An 18517-nucleotide genomic window follows, 5' to 3' on the forward strand; every position below is an offset into this window, starting at 1 on the left:
CAGGGCATCAAAAACCATTTTATGTTTGTTTACAAATAGCCTTCAATTGTCGACGCACTAATTCACGTGAAGCACTGATGACTGTGTTTCATGAAACTACCACAAGAAGTAACTCAGTGTTACGACACAGAAAATCACAAACGTGCACAGGAGAACCAGCCGGCAGCGCTGCAGCCAGTGAGTCAGAGGATGTTGCCTCCACCTGAAGAGAGCAGTCGGTCAGTGTTTATCCAAAGTTATCAGAAATAATACACTTTTGAAAAAGAACAAACATGACGTGTCCACTTACATCCCCACTGTGGAGATCCGTCTGCAGATATTTGCCATCTTTTTCTCCCTTCCTTTGTTGGATAAGACTGCTTTGCCCCTGTGTCTGTGCCGCAAAGTATCCAGAGAGAAGCTGTAAATATAAAAGCACATTCCTCAGTTCCAACTTCTTGAAGCTTGTGATGCTTTTTTGTTGATAAAGTTGCTAATGCTGACTTTAGTAAGAGCTGTATTTGTCAAACTAGACACAGGCCCCAGGGCCAGCAGCAACCAATACTGACACGAAACGCTTCAGAAATTGGTCAATACTGCAGGCTGTTGTGCCTCTCAGTTAGTCCACCTCCTCTGAATAGTGCCATACTTTTTGTTCAGAGTCTTGCTGTTGTTCACTGGTTTTGATGGGGGGCTCTCTGGGGTTAGGATGGGAGCGGGTCCTGGAAGAGCTTCTGATGGAGTTTCATCTGGATTGTGCGGCCTGAAGTAAGACATGTTCGTGATAAATGTTACCATGTAGTTAGCATACCAAAAAATATGCCTGTTGGCTCTAGTTCACCTGTCCTCCACTGAGTATCTGTCGTCCTTGTTCATGAAAGAGCAGCTGGACTCTGAGCTCATGGGAGACGGGCAAAAAGGGACAGCCTTCTTGCTGGAAGAGAGACGCTTTCTGGAGTCTTGCTTTTTCCTATCCTGGAGACAAAGAAGACCCTCCCTGTGGTTTATGGCTGATAACATGAGAAAAAAGCAGGAAGGTTTATTCAGGAAACCTCCCTTACCTGAGTTTGGCTGGAAATTACTGATACACAGACCCTTCTACGGATGTGCTTCTTGTTAAAAAACAAACAAACACACAGATAAAAGGCAGATTCAAGTTCAAAAGATTGCTTAAACCTACATTAGACGTTACAAGTATCCAAATATGCATACCTGCTGAGTATCTTTCTTTATGTTGTCACTTTCCTCTTGATCTACAACAATAAATCCAGCAATTACTCAAACTTTGCACACAACTGCAGAAGAAAACAAGTGACAAGAAACACACCACTGATGCAGAAACCTGTGGAGGCTCTGGGATCTGTGATGTTTCTGCAGGAGCTCTGCTGCTGCTGCTGCTGCATCATCATCCTTCTGGCTTCTTCCAGCTCAGCTAGATTTCTGTCATATCGCTTCCTCAGGCGCTCCACGTGAGCCACCATGAGTTCCACTGCTCTACTCACTCGAGCCTCCTAAACAAAGCAGGAAATAAATAGAAAACTCCTACTCCCAGTGCTGGTCCCAATATAGCAGTGACACTTGTTTTTAACTGAGCCTGACCCATAGTGTACCTGATGCACGGCACCGAGCACCTCTGCTGTGTTAGAGATCCGTTCCACGGTGCCTCCGAGGATGTCCAGGGACAGCTCCAGCTTCTGCAGGATCTCGCTGCGCTTGTTGTCCAAACACAGGCTCTTCAGTATCTGAAATCCCACAGGATCACACTTGTATTTGCAGCCTGCTGGGACCAAAAGGACTCACTACAGATAATAGCCTGCTACGTACAGTACCTCCAGGGTCTCCCTGCCTCTGCTCAGCTCTAGCTGGATGTTCTCCTCAGCCAGGTTACGGGCGTGCTCCTCCGCCTGCAGCCTCTGCTTCAGGGTGTACTGATCACAGCGGAGAGACAAGGCGATCTGAGAGAAAGCTGTCTAGGAGAAGAAACAAAAATATAACAACTTCATTCAAGTTCTCAGCGTCCTCCTGCATTTCAGATACCAGTGGCTCTGCCTGCTGTTGAGATTTAAGGATAAATAAACTTTAATGAAACCGTAGCTGTTCAGAAATACAGAAATCTTGAACTTATAATCAAATAATCCTGTATGTAAATTTTCAAGTGCAGCACATTAAAAAACAAAGTTTAAAACCTACTGAATGGATTTAATGAAGGGGAAGTGTAGACTACTTACCTCCAAATCCTTCTCTGACATCTCTACACTGTTAGGAAACAAGAAGTCTGACAGTTTGATATCACTTCTAATTAAATCTGGCGGTTATCATTTGGTTGTATTTGTACGTATGAATGTCACCTATTGAGGCCGACGCGCTCTATGATGGGCAGCTCACTCCAGCTTGCGATTGGCGGCTCCTCTTGGCTAGTTTCTGTTAAAAAGTTCAAACTGATTTAGAAACTTTTTAGACCTTTTAAAAAAATTATTATTCTAAGCCATTAACCTTCTCCGCTGTCGTCACTGTCCGGCATGTTGGGCAGGTTGTAGCTGCTTATCTCTGCCTCTGGCTGAAAATATTTGAAAGACATTATCAGCCCTCCGAGGTGTTAAATGACTGATTAAAGGAACGGGTAGGACAGCTGGTTAGACTCACCTCAGCGCTCATTACTGCGTCAGCCTCTTTCACCAGAGTTAATCCAAATGTCAGAGAAAGCCTGATTACAGTATTCAGATTCACTTCAGAGTTCACAGTGGACTCTTCATCATTTGTGAAAGCACAAACATATTCTCACGGGTCAGTGTTTGGCTCATTTGCTCCTCAGCCTTTCTCCAGTCCTGAGAATAGATAATCCTATTAAGAGATCCACAATCAGACCAGAATAGGACGACTGGCCCAAGAGGCTCATGGGAAGCTGTGTTTTTGTATGTGGTAAATTAAAACTAGTGTTGTACCAGTTAATAAATCAAATGCACCAATTCCACAGTTCACCCTGCATCCATACTATATAATACACCATGTTATACTACACTCTATATTCTTGTAGGAGCAAAGGGAGTAGCTTGTTCACTTAATCTCATGAATAAATAATTAGGTTTTAAAGGTTTCAGCAGGACAGGACACAAGGGTACAGGGGTCCCATGAGGGGATTACATAGATCAGGAACCGTAGATCTTATTAACACTCCGCTTCCCTGCTCCTTGGCAGGTAGCTCCAAGCCCTCCTGGGTTTTAATTGCACCTTAGAACACATATGCATCAACACTACAATGAGCGGGTGGAGGGAGGTTTGGAGTCTTCTCCCACCCCCATTCTCTGCGGCCTGCTGGAGCGGGAGGGCTAGTAGGAGGAGTTGGCCGTCCGACTGCGGTCTGGGGTGTGGGGCCTCCCTGCTGCTGCGGAGTCGGGGTGGTCTGCCTCTCCCCACCGCAGGGAAAAGGGTAACACCACCTGGGTCTGGGTGCAATTCCCCCCTCCAGGGGCAAGGGTACCTAGACCCGGTTTGTAGAGTACGCTTGGGGAGTGTGATCGTGTGTACAACGTCTCTTTATGTCTGTCTCCACGTTGGTTGAGTGTGGAGTAAGTGCATATGAGAGCATGAGGGTGGGAATGGATGTTTGTATCTGTGTGTGCCTGTATGTCTGTGTCTATATGTCAGGTTGGGTATCAGACGCCACCTCTCTGGGGACACCTCAGGCCCTCCAAGGTTTGGAGGCCTATCTCCACCCACCACCACTTCCCCTGCCGGTGGCGGACTCCCTCAGGTGTCGGTGTGTTGGTGGTTCTTTGTATCTGGGGGTGGGCGTCCGGGTACACACCGGCTCACTCCTTGGCGGCCGCTTGTCGGGGCCTGGGGCCTGGGGCTCGCTCGGGCCCCTTTGGAGGTGGGGTGCCCCCGGCCTCTCGGCCTGGGGCTCGGTCACTCAGGCACAGCTGGGGGCCGGCGGAGCTCACGGGCGCGTCACTGCAACTCCCCCTGACTTCTGCTCCGCGGCTGCTGGGCGAGCCCTCATCTGGGACTCTCCTCAGCTCTTACTGGAACAGTGGCGCGGCTGCCCCTCTGTTGGTCTTCCATGGTCTCTTGTGTTCTGGGGGCCTCTGGATGTCTGGAGTTTTGATCTCCTCCATACCCGCTTCACACCCTGGAGGACGGGGCTGTGGCCCCCCCACACTCCCTAGCAGATCATTACATGGAGAAACCTTTGGAATGCAAGCATGCTGATCCACACAGGTATGCACACATGGGTATTCACAGACGCGGACTAAAGCTTTCTTGGCTGCTGCCTCAAAGCACACTGTGCGCTGTCTATCTTGCGTGCTGCACAATATCGTTTATTATTTAGTAAATATTGATATCTATGACTAGCTAGTTTATTGTGATGGTGCTTTGTTTTCTCTATTATTATGTTGCTCTTTGTTGTTTGCTGTCTCCTCTGTTTGTTTTTTTTTGTTTGTTTGTTTTTTTCTCCATACAGGTGACCCAGGAGTTCTTTTTTTTTTCTCTCTCTTCCCCCCCCTTCTCACCGTCTCTTCTCCCCTTTGGTTTTCTTTCTTTCTCTCCCCCTCTTTCTCTCATTCATTCCCCCTGTCCTATTTATTAAAAAAAAAAAAAAAAAAATGACAAAGGATGAACTGAAGCTCTGCCATCACATAATGTCGCATACTGCTGTTTCTGATGTCATTTAAAAAAAAAAAAAACAAAAAAAAAAAACACTCCGCTTCCCGTTTTTCACTCTACATACACATTTGTGATCTGCATCAGTCGAATATTAGACCTTTATTTACCCAAGGCCATTGGAGGACAGTTCAAGCTTTTTGCACTGTAGAGGCTGGTGAGAAAAAGTGTTTCATTTCAGGCTGTGTCCATACGAAATGACAAACATCTTGAGGTCCAGCTAATGCACGCCAAAGCAGACCAACAGAGACACCTAATGGCCATGCACCAAATATTTGGGATGAATACCCAGGCTCACTGGACTGGGTTGGTGGTTCAATCCCAGGGCACTCTGGTATTCCCGCTGAGCCCTGAGTTGGCCCTGATGTGTTCATAGAAGGGTGCATGTTGAGGGAAGAAGCTTAATGGTAGAATGAGGCATGAAAACCTGAGGCCCTTCCTGTAATTTCTCCCAAAACCTGAATTTCACTACATTATACAGACTAAAGTTAACAGAGTTATGTAACTATGTATTACACCGTTACACACAAGTGAATTTCAGATTATCAGTTAGTGATACAAGACCTCAGTAATGAAATCTAAAAAAATAAATCACTCAGAGCAGCCGACTTTGGAGAATCTCCACTTTTATTAATAGAAAAACTGTATTTAGTAGAGGCGCTGGGGTTTGCCCATGGTGCTCTTGACGTAGAGGGCACGCACGTTCTGCCAGTTCTTCTTCAGCAGCGACACCAGGAAGTTGACAGCCAGGTGGATGTTGTACACAAGTTCGTCTTCTGTCATCTTCACATGTCCTACGGCCACAGCCAGACAAAGCACCTACAACGAGCAGCAAGGTTACTCCACACTGATCAACTTCTTCAAACCAAGTGTTAGATAATGAAACCATAAAGCCAGGAAGCAGCAGAACACACCTTCTTCATCTGGAATTTGATGGTGGACTTGACTTCATCCACCTTTGTGTTCAGGTTCTCATTGTGGGTGAGCAGTGAGGGGAACTTGCCGGCCTTGTTCAGCCCAGGACCCAGGATACGAGGGATCTGCTTGATCAGAGACTCAGAGGCCAGGAAAGCATCATACTTCTTGGCTGGAAGAGGAAGAAACAAGCACGTTAGGAAGCCTTGACAGACTTTGGTCACAGATGAGGCAGTTTGTAATCTTGTGGACACCGTACCGAGCTTCTTGACCAGCTTCTTGTTCTTGTTGAGCTTCTTCAGAGCCTCGATGTCCATGTGTGGCATGTCGGCAGCTTTGGCCTCGTCGCAGTGCTGCTGGTCTCCCAGGATGCACACGGAGAACTTTGGCCTGGGGAGAGTCTTCAGCCTGCATGTCAACAAAACATTTTTAGTGACTGTGCTCACAACCACTTTTCAACCTCTGAGAAATAATCAACTCATTCAACATGTGATGATATAATTTGACCCTTTATGAGACCACCTGACTTTACTGTGGAGTAGAAAAAGTCTTACCCATACCACCACAGGGGCTGGCGTCCAGCTGACCTCTTAGGTGATACAAAGCAAAGTGGTCGGCATGAGGGCGTGAACTTAGCAGCTCAGCCACTCAAAGCCTCCCCTCATGTTTTAAGACCCAGGGTAGGGGTCCGCCTGCTTCGCCTTCCCCAGCAGAAAGCTGAGTAAGCTCAGTCAGACTACCCAGAGTACTTCTCCATGTCTGCTCCTGGCCTGTCTGGACTTTGATTTTTAATGTACTACATGGCCGTTAAACAGGCCGCTGTGATAATCAGACAGGGCTGGAGACGCACAGGGAAAAGGGTGGGTGAGACAGTAAAAGGTCGAACCTGACAGTGCCGGAGAAACGCTTGTCCTTCTGGGGATCATAGTTTTTCAGGCTGATCTGAAGCTCCACCGACTCCACAAACCTACAAAGAGATGACAGGTTACACACATGTCCGGTATTTTCAGTATTACACTTTGGTTATCACAGCTGTTCGGATCTGCTTACTTCCTCGGCTTGGCCACGGAGCCCTGCAGGACCTCCTTCACGGCTTCATATAAAGTATCCCTGGAGACCTTACTGTGATGTAGAAAACGTCAGGAAAAAAGTTAACGTCACTAGAAATGCCACCAAGACAAATAAGACGGCTAATGATGCTAAAGCACAGCGCTAAAAATTCACCAAGCAGCCACAAAAGTCGTGAAAAAAATATGTGCCGGTTATTTAAGAGCATTAAACTAAACAGCAGAGATTAGATGAAGACTGTAAATGTATTTTAAATACGCGGATGACGACGGATTACATTTGAGAAACTTAGCGCGCTGACGGTGCACCGGCGATGAACCGGTCCCATGCCGCACCTTTAACGTCAATAAACTACAACATACCATGAAATACAAACAAAGCCGGACAATATTACGACTCTACGTATCTAGAAGAATAACACAGTAGAGAAAAGCGCGTTTAAAATGAGGTTTTTAATCATTTATTGGGAAAAATGCGGCCTGACCTCATCTTGGTAGCTCGTCGCTCTCGTCGTGCTACGCTGGAAAAGGAAGTGACGTCGTACGTTACGCGACATAAAGGCGATCCGTGACGTCATCAGAAAGCGCGAGCTTTTTTCCCAATAGAAATCAACAAAATCTATATCATAAAACAGCAAGCATAAAAATATCTATTTAGTAGTAATTGAAAAATGTGTGCCTGTGAAGAAACATATACATAAAAATAAAATACCTGTAAAACTACATAAAGATTCTTACCTACTTATAAAGCTAAATAGTTACATAATAGCTACATAATTCAGCTGTCTTTGTCAAACTTTGTCATTACAGTTTTTATGCTGTTGTAAATTATAATATCAAAAGTTGAGCTCTGGCTGTTTCAGGTACTTTTTTTTGTTCCAAAATGATAGTCCTGTGAAAAATCCCTGACAATTTCTATAAGGATAAAGAGTGTAAATGACAACCAAGTGCTGTTAATCAGATGCATTTGCTTGAACTCCCTTATAAATCAGTTTTCTTGTGTGGAGCATTTAGGTATGTTAAACCAAACAACATATCGGCACAAACACCTCATACCAACTGGTGGAGTGATGATCTGTGCTTGTTTTGCAGCCACAGGAGCCTGGGCACCTTGCAGTCATTGAATCGACAATGAACTTCTCTGTATACCAAAGTATTCTAGAGTTAAATGCGAGGCCATTGATCTGACAGCTAAAGCTTGTCACAAATTGGGTCATGTGACAGAACAATGAGCCTAAACACATCAGCTAATCTGTAACAGAATGACTGAAAAAGAGTCAAGATGTTGCAATGGCCCAGTCAAAGTCCAAACTTCAACCTGATTGAGATGCTGTGGCAGGATTTTAAGAGAGCTCAATGAAGTGAAGCAACTTTAAAAAAACAAACAAAAAAACAGTGGGTCAGTATTCCTCCACAATATGAGATTCTGATAAAGCAAAACAAAGCAGAAAGACTTCAAGTTATTGCTGCTACAGGTGGTTCTAGAAGCTACTGAATTATGAGGTGTGTATTAATAGATTTTGAGGCGCTGTAAGACATTTTTTGGGAACCCCGAAATTTGAATAACTTTTTTTAACCTTTAAAAAAATGGAGGCTTTGAGACAGTGTGGTCACCCGAATGCCAATCACTCTCATATCTTTTGGACGTGTACACAATTGACCTCATTTTGGGACAGTATATCCAAGTTAACAGATGACATCATGTCCTATGCATCCCTAAGGATCTCAGGATCTTCCTACTGGGTTTGCTACCCAGTGATTTGATTCTAAAAAAGGAAAGATATATTTTTTAAATCCCGTTGATCGCATTTGAAAAGGCCATAACAAGGAAAATCCTTAAGAAGGATCCTTCCCGAGTAGAGCAAGTGCTAGAGATTATAGAGGAAATACATCTGATGGAGAGACTGACTTTCTTTGTACGACTTAAATGTCATCTTTTTCAACAACTTGGACTAAACGGCATAAATATAAGCACAGGCTTGAAGATTCTGTCACTTAATTCATGATGCTTGGAACAGTGCCCCAATTTGTTCCCCTTTTATTTTTGTTATATTCTTGTCACAATGAAAATTCAAAATAAAAAGTTGCAAAAAAACCCCTGAGGCTTTGAAAATGAATACAATTAATTGACATTATGATCTAATCCACCCATCCATTCAGCCTAGCTTCTGCTTATCCAAATTCAGGCTGTGGTGGCAGCAGGTTATGCAGGGCCCTTCTTCCCAGCAACACTTTCCACTTCCACACGGGGATTCTGAGGCATCCCCAGGTCTGAAGACAAGAAATACATGCAACAAATTTGAGGTCTACCCCAGGGTCTCCTTCTAGTTGAGTATGCCTGGAAACCATCCAATTGGAAGCCCCCATGAGGCATCCTCACCAGATGTATAAGCCAACTCAATGGAGCCAGTTATAATTTATAATAATTATAAAAATAAATACCATATAAGTAATAATAATGTTTGCTAAATGAGATATTGCAAAAAAAAATTGCAAATATTTGTAAAGACTGACCAATAAAAGTCTGCAGGTTACAGTAATTCAGTATCAACTTTGTCCTAATACTAGATTGAGTTAGATACATGGGTGTGTTGTATTCAGGAGTGCAAGGATTAGCATTTAGGAATCGTTATTGTAGGACCTGTGAACAGTCAGAGTAATAAAAAATAATATCAGCCCTGTCAGACTGGTGAATTAAGATTCTTCATTGTCAGTTTAATTTATTTATACAGGTTTTTTTTTTAATGTAAATTAGTTGAAAAGGTGGTGAGGTCATGTGTCTGCGATTCGTTTTAAAGCAGCTTGTAGAGACTTCTTCAGGAAGGTCTCATTTAACATCAGGCAGCTGGACAAGGAGTGTTTGTGTGCAGCAGTCACCTGGAAATGCAATCATTTATACACAGAAGGTTATCACACACCATTTCATCCACTGTACAGACGTTATCTGTGATCCCAATCTGCATACTTACATCAGTGCTGTATTTGGTGAGTACTGTGAGCATCATTTTTGCAAACTTCACAGACTTTGTGAAACGAGGAGCCTGACTGACGAGCTGTTCTGTGAACTGTGTGAAAAGTTCTTCATTCAAGACAGGCTGTTGGGGGGAAACAGGCAAAACAGGTGGCTCAGTGGCAGTGAGTATTATGACTAACAGCTCTTGCAGCTCTTTCCCATGAATAATCACCTGGATTACCTTTGAGTCTAGCAAGCTGTGGATAATAGACAGCACTGCCTCACTCCATGCAATCTTCAATGTCATTCTTTAAAAACAAAACATAAAAAAGCAGGAGTGTTAGTCATTTACTACTAACCATGTGTCCGTTATTATGCGAAGCTTCTTTGTCGCAGCAGTTACAAGTGAAAACAGAACGTAACTTTATACTTACTGAACCACCAGCAGTCTGTAGTGAGAATCCAGGCAGCTTTCTATCAGTCTGCTTAGCAGCTCAGCCTGTGGAGGCCCTGAAAACAAAACAATGTTCAAAAGGATTAATTCATGCTGGGAGCAAAGCCTGAGTAAAAGGAGCTCTATCACATCAAAGCATCTGTCCTGTTAATGTGTACTTAAACCAGAGCTCTGAATCCGTGCCTGCTCTGCTGCTCTGCAACTCTCCGATTTCCCTGAAGCAATCAGTGCACATACACGCTCACCAGCTGGGTCATGAGGTACATCTTTTCAACTGCTTGTTAGCATACATTATCAATCAGTATGAGCAATTGTATCCGTAGAGAGATGAACACATGACCCGCTGAAGTTATAACTGAGCATCGGAGTGAAGAAGAAAGGTTATTTTAGTGACTTTGAACGTGACATGGTAGTAGGTGCAAGCTGGTCTTGTCTGAGTATTTCAGAATCTGTTGATCCACTGAAACAGCTGGAATCAGAGGAGAATGGACAGACTGCTTCAAGCTGGGCACGGCAACAGTAATGTAAATAACCACTAATTGCAACCAAGGTATGCAGAAGAGCATCTCTGAATGCACACCACGATGAACTTTGAAGCAGATGGGCTACAGCAGCAGAAGACCACACTGGGTGTCACTCCTGTCAGTAATCTCCAAAAGTTGATTCTGTTCATCTGGACGTAGCGTTTTGTGGGAGAAACGTTTCGTCACTCATCCAAGTGACTTCTTCAGTCTCAGCTGACTGCAGGTTTCCCCAAATCTTATAAACAGTACATTTGCTGTCAGTAATAACAGGAAATGGGCTCAGCAACACTGGACAATAGGAGATTGGGAAAAATGTTGCCTGGTCTGATGAGTCTCGATTTCTGCTGCAACATTCAGATGGTAGGGGGAGAATTTGGTGTAAACAACATGAAAACACGGATCCATCCTGTCTCGTATCAACTGGTCAGGCTGGTGGAGATGGTGAAGTGATGCACTTTGCAGAAAAACTGATTGACATGTTGCATCACAGTATTAAGAAAAGTGCAGGACATATTTATCACTTTTGCACATGTCACACTGTTTTAACTGAGTGCTTGTAAATAGTGATGGGTCGTTCGCGAACGAAATGGCTCTTAGAGCCGGCTCTTTGACGTGAACGACGAGAGCCGGCTCCTTATCGCGAGCCGTGACGGCTCGTGGTTTTTTTTTTTTTTCTCTCAGCCTCTGTCTCGCACTTTTTTCCGCTTCACTCTGCACGCGAGCCTTGTGCTTTACGCTGGGCAGAGGGGGGAGGGGCGGTAGTTACACTCAGTAGCACAGGAACAGAGCCAGAGAGAGAGAAAGAGAGGCAGGGACAACAACATTAGAAAGGTATAGTAATCATCCACAACTATTTTCGGTTGCAGATGATAAAGGATTCAGAAAGTGCGGATTCATGCGGGCCCATATGACAGAATGTGCATGTTCTTTTTGTTTTCATATTATAATTTATATTTAATTGTGGTTTGCAGTGTTTTGTGTTGTTTTCACTTTAAATTTGTAAAAGGAAACAGCTGAAAATTTAAATAGTTAAAAGTTGAAATGTGAATAGTTGATTTTTGTATTATATGATTTATTTATTACATTTTATGTGGCGTGAATAAATAAAAGTATATTTACAGTGGTCCCTAGAGACAAAGCACATACAAACTTCAAATCACGTACGAACTCTGAAGCATGTACAAACTCCAAAACACGTAAAAACTCCAAAACACGTAAAAACACGTACAAACTCCGAAGCACGTAAAAACTCAAAACACTTACAAAAGACAACAGAAGTGCTCCAGGATGCTGGGCGCAGTGTTTAGCTTTTGTTATCTTGTGGCTACACAATCCAGCAAGTACCCAACGACCGGATTTGGTGTGTGATAGTAACAGGTAGATGAACTTTTTTTTAAATTATTTGAATATATTTGAGTGCCTGTGTATAAATACACAAACAATACACACATGCTTTCAATTGTGTAATTTAAGTGATCTAGTAGCTCTGCTTTGGAAGTTCAGTTCATGCTAGAAATGTGTTTTGGAGTTTGTACGTGTTTTCAGAATCAATCAGAATCAGAATACTTTATTGATCCCTGGGGGAAATTATTTTTTGTTACAGTGCTCCATTTTAAACCAACATTAAGACAAGACAGACAATACACTAAGAATAGTACAATATATACATATATATACATACATACATAAGTCACTCATAAATAAATAGTCGGAAAAGAAACATGTGTAGTTGTAGCAGCAAACAGTGTGTTAAGTGGATGCGTTGTACAGGGAGATGGCCACAGGCAGGAATGATTTCCTGTGTCGTTCAGTGGTGCTTTTCGGTAATCTCAGTCTCTCACTGAACGTGCTCCTGTGACTGACCAGCATGTCATGGAGAGGGTGGGAGGTGTTATCCAACATTGTCTTTATCTTGGACAGCATCCGCCTCTCCGACACCACCTTGAGGGTGTCCAGCTCCATCCCCACAACATTGCTGGCCTTACGGATTAGTTTATTAAGTCTGTTGGCATCTGCGACCCTCAGCCTGCTCCCCCAGCATGCAACAGCATAGAGGATTTTGTCTCTAGGGGCCACCGCATATATTTATATATAAACATATATAAATAAAACCACTTTTTTACGTTAGTAATTCCTTTTGTGCATAATTTTATATTATTGTGAATAATAAATTAATTAAAGCAACAAAACAACCTGAAGAGCCGGTTCGGAGCCGAAAGAGCCGGCTCTTTTTAGTGAGCCGAGCCGAAAGAGCCGGCTCTCTAAAAAGAGCCGGAAATCCCATCACTACTTGTAAACACCAGACCTTATTAAATCACATACCATCTTAGCATCTGACCAAGATCACAAACCCGAATGAAGGACATCATTAAGTCATTTCTGTAGTCACTTTCAGTGAAACGTTTTCCTTTCATCTCACCTATGTTCTCTTTCTCTAGTACTGGTCCGATTAGAGCCTGGCACACTGGTCTGGGATAGCGGCTACACAGTGATGTCACTGCGGTAACCAGACACCTGGAGGCCGGCTCTGACAGGGACAGCACCTGTAAGGTGAAACAATATTCTGTCAAGATGAAACACAGCAACACATGTTGCTTATTTTTCATATTCGGTGTTATACCTTCTCCAGCAGAAGGCTCTTGATGAGCGTTGCAGCAGTGCTGTAGCTGAGGTCAGGAGAGAGGGCCAAAACACTGCTGCACAGTTTAGGCAGCGCCTGGTCAGGTAAGCCCGGCAAATTCAGCATGCTGCATAACACCTCCACCTAAACAGGGCAGGTAAGGACCTGGGTTCAGTCCAATCACAACTGCAGATTATACATAAAATATTGATATATTCTCTGGAACCCAACAGAGACCAATAAGAAAATGCCTCTGATACTCACTTAATGGTCCCAACCACTGGTGTCAGTCCTATATTAAATATCTTTTATTCCTCCTATAAATATGATCTTGTTTATAGGAGTGTGTGCTTAAGATACACCCTCAGCTCAGCCCTAAGGATTTTAAATAGTATAACAGATTTAAAAGATTGCCCTGCACCTTCATTCTTTTTAATGAACAGCAGGGGGCGACTCTTCGGGTTGCAAAAAGCAACTCTGGTTTCATGGAAATGTGTGAAAACAGCTCTTTTGCACTTTAATCGACAGTTTCTATCTTGTTGAATAGTTTTATTTTGTAATTTAAGTCAAATCCACCCGTTTTCGAAGTAAAAGCGCAGGTTAAATTATTGAGGACATACTTGGTTTGAGTCACAGTTGTTCAGCACTTTGAACACATCTGTGGAGCTCTGGTCCCACTGAAACACACAAAAAGAATGACAGTGAGACTAAATGTCACTTACTGTCTGCACTGAATGAGCTAGAAGAAAATAAAATCTTCTTACCTCCGTCTGACTCTCCAACAACTCTTTTATCTGAGGAATACAGACCTAATAAACACAAAAACAGTAAATCAGCTCATCGTTTTACAACTTCTGCTTCTCTAAGGACAAAACAAACATTGGAATTTGCAGAAAAATTTCAGTGTGGAGAGGGTACCCTTCTTTGTATAGTGGTTTTTACCTTTTTTTTTTTTTAACTCTTTATTTTGTACTTTTTCCTTTGTATTACATACGGACAAGACAATAATAATAATAACACAACAACAAACACACAAAAAAAAACAAAACAAAAAAAAAAAAAAACGAGAGGTCCCGCCCTATAAGGCTGACTGAGACTTATAAATTATCCATTTTGTCCACTGTTTTCGGTGTTTGTCAGATTTCAGTCTCAGAGTGTAAGTCATTTTTTCCATTGTATATATGTCCTCGATTACGTCCATCCAGTCTTCCAGTTTTAAAGGATCGCTTTTCAGCCAATTCTTTGTTATCACCTTTTTGCTTGACAACAACATAATCTTAAACAAATACCAGTCCTCCTTTTTTACATTTTCCCATATTCCAAAATACATTACTCGTGCCTCACACAGTACTTCATACCCCAGCACCTTCGTCATTGTTGCCGCGATTCTTTCCCAATATGATTTAATATATTTACACTTCCAAAACACATGTGAGTGATTGGCGTTCCAGTCTCCACATAATCTCCAGCATTGTTGGGGTGTTTTCAACTGCTTGCTTTTGATATACGGAGTAATAAAAAACCTAATCACATTTTTCCAGCCATATTCTCTCCATCGTCTAGAGCTAGTGGAGTTATGCTGTGTGAGACATAAGGATCGCCAATCATCCTCTGACAACTCAATTTGTAGTTCCGATTCCCACTTTTGTTTAATATATAATGTTTCATTCCTATTCGAATTTTGTAGGCCATCATATAATTTCGACAGAATTCCTGATGGAAGATTTTTATATGCACCTGTTATTGTTCCTATTATACGATTTCTTTCTCTCGAGAGCTTCTTTCTAATTTCTGTATTGTAAAAGTGTCTTAATTGAAAGTACCTAAATAAATCTGATTTATCCAATCCGAATTGTTTCTGTAGATTCTCAAAAGATTTAAATGTTGTCCCATCTATTAATGTACACATTGCTGTAATTCCTTTATTGACCCATCTTAAAAATGTGCTATCCCATTGTCCACTTTGGAATTTTCGAGAGTATGCAGGCCAAATCAGCAATTTACAATCTTCTGTAATTCTATATTTCTTCATTATTGTCCACCAGAGTTTAATAGTAAATTCAGTGATGAGATTTTTGTTCGTGGGCTGGGTAGTTTCTTCTCCCAATCTTGCTTGTGGATGACATGATAGGCAATAATTTAACTCTATATGCTTCCATTTTGAAGTATATTCTGATGAACACCAGTAAACAGTATATCTCAGCTGGGCTGCATAGAAATATTCCTTGAAATTCGGGAGGGCAAGTCCTCCTTTTTCTTTTCCTGATTGGAGTATTTTAAATCTTATTCTTGGCTTTGTCCCTTTCCAAATAAATCTACTAACTAATTTATCCCATTTACCAAACTGTGCATCTGTTATTTGGACTGGTAATGAGGTGAATAGGTACAATAACCGGGGAAGCACATTCATTTTTATTACCTCTATTCTTGAGCTAAGGTCCTTGACAAGCGGAGCCCATTTAATCAGATCTTTTTGGATTGTGTTACTAAACTTCACATAGTTTGCCTCGTATAAAGTACTTGTATCACTAGTTAAATAGACACCTAAGTATTTGATCTTATTTGAATCCCATTTTAGTTTAAGTTCATTTTGTAATAATTCTTTGGGGAAATAATTCAGACAGAGTACTTGAGTCTTTACAATGTTTAGTTTATATCCTGCGTTTTTACCAAAATATTTTAATGCTTTAAACAGCCAAGGAAAGGTCGTATCAGGATCCTGTAGATATATAATTATATCATCTGCAAAAAGACCTATTCGTTGTTCAAGTTTGGAAACAAAAACCCCTTTTAAGTCTGTACTTTGCCGTATATACTGAGCCAAAGGCTCAATATACAAAGCAAAAAGAGCTGGACTCAAGCAGCAACCTTGCCTAGTTCCTCTAAAGAGCTCAAAGCTGTCTGTCAAGTCCCCATTTATTTTAACTCTAGCCATTGGCCTATGATACAGGGATTGTATACACTTGATGAAGATACTGTCAAAGCCCATTCTCTTCAAAACAGCAAAAAGAAATATCCAAGAGACTCTGTCAAAAGCCTTTTCAGCATCTAAACTCACTAAGGCTGTTGGGATTTTTTCTCTATTAACTTCATTAATTATATGCAATGTGCGTCGTATATTGTCTTGTGTCTGTCGCCCCTTAATGAACCCTGTCTGGTCTTCATCCACCAGGTCAGGAAGGAACAGCTCTAGGCGTCTTGTGATTATAGATGTAAATAGTTTATAATCAACATTTAAGATGGAGATTGGGCGATAAGAATCACAGTTTTCCTTGTTTTTACCTTCTTTCGGTAAGACTGAGATGATGGCCTCTTTCCAGGAAGGTGGAATTTTAGCGTGTTTTATTGTCCAATTAAAAGAATCTATCAAAATAGGGGCCAAAACCTCTTTGAAAGTCTTATACCACTCATTGGGGTACCCATCACTCCCTGGACTTTTATTCGTCTTCAATCTCCTTATTGCCTTATCCAGTTCTTCCTTTGTAATTGGTTTGGTTAATAGTTCATTTTGAGTTGTCCCTATTGAAGGGAGGTCTAACTGATCCAAAAACTCTACAATTTCTGGTCCATTTTTCTGATCCGGTTGACTATACAATGTTTTATAATATTCTTGAAAGGTGTTTTTTATCTGTGTTGGTTCATAGTGGTTTTTACCTTTATCTGTTCAGGCAGGCCACCACACGAACTGTCTGAGGCTGGAGTTTCTGCTGCAACATCACTTTCTGGCGCTCCCGACATTTCCTTGGGAACTCTCAGTTCTTCAGCTGTGACACACTCATTATCATCCATCTTTATCCGTTTACTCTGTGATCCTGTTTCTTCACCATCAGACCCCACGCTGACAAAACTGCCCTTTCTCTTCCTCTGTGTCCCCAGCTCAGATAAATCAGATGTACTCTGGGATTCAAATTCTGCCGTTTGACCACTGAAGCACTTGGTCCATCCTCCAGTTTCAGCAGATCCGATCAAACCCTGGGAGAGCTCCTTTAGTCTTTGGCTGCACGGTGTGGTGTACAGAGGCACCTCACGGTGGGTTTCCAGGTCTCTTTCGAGTTGTCTGCACAGAGCAGTCACCCACGGGTTTGGACGAGAGTCCTGGCTGAGACATTTGATCAGATGGAGTACAGCGGTCCGAGGAAGAACAGAATGCACCAGGTGGATGAATGACAGCAGGTTTTGTTTAAATAAAGGTGGAAACAGGCAGACTAGTGGTTTACTAGAAGAGGTAAGGAAAAACCAAAGAAACCGTCAGCTGGTCTCTGAAGTTGTGTAGACAAAGAAAAAGTTCATGTTTAAGAAAAAAGCAGGAGTTAGAAAAAAACATAAAACTGATTTGTGACTATCAGTATTTATGACACTTTTTTTCACAAATGTAAATCATTTTGGGGGAGATTTGTGCTTGCTAAATACTGATTAAAGGGACTTCTTAGAAAGGAATTTTGTGAATTTTTCTTAATCAGACTGCAATAAAAGCAAGGAAATGTGGCAAAGGACCCCAGATCTAAAACAAAAGAGGTTAGGAAACACTGATTTGATCTTCACCCTACTTTTCACACGTGTGTGTGTTTACCCTAGAATATCTATGTGAATACTAAACTAACTCTACACTGTTTTTTTCTGTGTACTTTACTCACACGGTTAGAAACTCAGTGTCAGCCTCGGTGTGGGTTATTTCGTCTCTGCACAGTGTTTCTATGAAGCCACACAGTGAGCTCTCGGGGTTAGCCCGTTGCTGCCTGTGGAAGACGCCCAGCGCTCTCGAGGCCCCGGAGGTTCCGGACATCAGTGACCGAAGCAGCAGCCTCGACTGCCCGTCAAATCCGCTAAGAAACATGCCGGAGTTCAGACAGCTGTGTGCCCCATCTCCGGGTTTGTCCTTGCCGTCTCGCCCAGACACCTGTGGCTTCATCCCAACCTCACTATACCGCCACTGCTGTTTACATTTCTTCTTCGACACCGGTAAAGGGCTAGATGAGTTCAACATCGCCACCTAGTGGTCAGATGTGCCACTGGCGACACAGCACGATTTATCCTGCGGCGTATACTAGTTAAACAAAAGCCAGAAATTCCTGAATAGAACGAGATTGCCATCATCTCTCAGTCGTTTCCACTTTAAGTCTTTATTTGGAGACCACAGTGGAGCTACTCAACAGCATAGATAAATGTATTTTTGTTTGCTTAAAGGTTAGACTCGTCCAACTAGCCCATACTTGCCTTTTTTTTTTTTTAAATGAAAATCCATTACGTGAATTCATTGTATGGTGTGATTTAGGCACATCCTGACCCCCAGGCCATGTGGGCATACCATTCAGGGAAATGCCCCGAATAGCACAGCACCAATGA

The 18517-nt window shown here is 42.4% G+C and overlaps 3 protein-coding genes across 9 annotated transcripts; all 3 read right to left on the reverse strand.

Moving 5' to 3' along the window:
• LOC113013546 (uncharacterized) lies at positions 1 to 2820 on the reverse strand. 4 transcript variants are annotated; one of them, XM_026154546.2, is made up of 13 exons: positions 2623 to 2820; positions 2473 to 2536; positions 2328 to 2400; positions 2208 to 2235; positions 1809 to 1949; positions 1590 to 1721; positions 1307 to 1490; positions 1192 to 1232; positions 1041 to 1091; positions 821 to 954; positions 629 to 742; positions 290 to 400; positions 1 to 202 (listed from the first exon to the last, which is right to left on the reverse strand). In XM_026154546.2, exons 1-13 carry the CDS (start codon positions 2632 to 2634, stop codon positions 97 to 99), a joined length of 1191 nt encoding a protein of 396 aa, XP_026010331.2. In that variant the 5' UTR covers positions 2635 to 2820; the 3' UTR covers positions 1 to 96. The 4 variants fall into 4 exon arrangements, with proteins under 4 accessions (XP_026010331.2, XP_026010332.2, XP_026010334.2 ...); XM_026154547.2 differs by having other exon boundaries at positions 1041 to 1088; positions 2623 to 2787; XM_026154549.2 differs by having other exon boundaries at positions 1041 to 1088; positions 1322 to 1490; positions 2623 to 2770.
• Positions 2821 to 5250: 2430 nt separating this feature from the next.
• On the reverse strand, positions 5251 to 7339 carry rpl10a (ribosomal protein L10a). Its single transcript, XM_026154870.2, has 6 exons — positions 7109 to 7339; positions 6607 to 6678; positions 6443 to 6523; positions 5816 to 5964; positions 5556 to 5728; positions 5251 to 5460 (listed from the first exon to the last, which is right to left on the reverse strand). Exons 1-6 carry the CDS (start codon positions 7111 to 7113, stop codon positions 5290 to 5292), a joined length of 651 nt encoding a protein of 216 aa, XP_026010655.1. The 5' UTR covers positions 7114 to 7339; the 3' UTR covers positions 5251 to 5289.
• A 1283-nt stretch (positions 7340 to 8622) lies between these two features.
• Positions 8623 to 18218, reverse strand: fance (FA complementation group E). Of its 4 annotated transcripts, none has more exons than XM_080294278.1 (10): positions 17809 to 18218; positions 16829 to 17390; positions 13939 to 13983; positions 13795 to 13851; positions 13175 to 13318; positions 12974 to 13097; positions 10011 to 10086; positions 9809 to 9884; positions 9593 to 9718; positions 8623 to 8894 (listed from the first exon to the last, which is right to left on the reverse strand). In XM_080294278.1, exons 1-10 carry the CDS (start codon positions 18156 to 18158, stop codon positions 8796 to 8798), a joined length of 1659 nt encoding a protein of 552 aa, XP_080150404.1. In that variant the 5' UTR covers positions 18159 to 18218; the 3' UTR covers positions 8623 to 8795. The 4 variants fall into 4 exon arrangements, with proteins under 4 accessions (XP_080150404.1, XP_080150405.1, XP_026010953.2 ...); XM_080294279.1 differs by having other exon boundaries at positions 9818 to 9884; positions 17809 to 18210; XM_026155168.2 differs by lacking the exon at positions 8623 to 8894 and adding an exon at positions 9318 to 9500 and having other exon boundaries at positions 17809 to 18204.
• Positions 18219 to 18517: the final 299 nt, after the last annotated feature.

This window comes from Astatotilapia calliptera, chromosome 20 (assembly GCF_964374335.1).
Source record: "Astatotilapia calliptera chromosome 20, fAstCal68.1, whole genome shotgun sequence".
In the NCBI taxonomy this organism is placed as follows: Eukaryota; Metazoa; Chordata; class Actinopteri; order Cichliformes; family Cichlidae; genus Astatotilapia; species Astatotilapia calliptera.

Excerpts from the sequence above, each read along its gene's own strand:
- LOC113013546 (XM_026154546.2), bottom strand. Across the intron at positions 1,233-1,306 it reads CACAGGTTTCTGCATCAGTG|ATCAAGAGGAAAGTGACAAC; the intron begins GTGTGTTTCTTG and ends TTATTGTTGTAG. Across the intron at positions 1,092-1,191 it reads TAAAGAAAGATACTCAGCAG|AAGCACATCCGTAGAAGGGT; the intron begins GTATGCATATTT and ends TTTTTTAACAAG.
- rpl10a (XM_026154870.2), bottom strand. Across the intron at positions 5,965-6,442 it reads CGTTTCTCCGGCACTGTCAG|GCTGAAGACTCTCCCCAGGC; the intron begins GTTCGACCTTTT and ends GTTGACATGCAG. Across the intron at positions 5,729-5,815 it reads GAAGCTGGTCAAGAAGCTCG|CCAAGAAGTATGATGCTTTC; the intron begins GTACGGTGTCCA and ends TTCCTCTTCCAG.
- fance (XM_026155168.2), bottom strand. The coding sequence starts at position 18,158 with ATGTTGAACTCATCTAGCCCTTTACCGGTGTCGAAGAAGAAATGTAAA. Across the intron at positions 10,087-12,973 it reads ACTAGAGAAAGAGAACATAG|GGCCTCCACAGGCTGAGCTG; the intron begins GTGAGATGAAAG and ends TTTTGTTTTCAG. Across the intron at positions 9,501-9,592 it reads TCACCAAATACAGCACTGAT|GTGACTGCTGCACACAAACA; the intron begins GTAAGTATGCAG and ends TTGCATTTCCAG.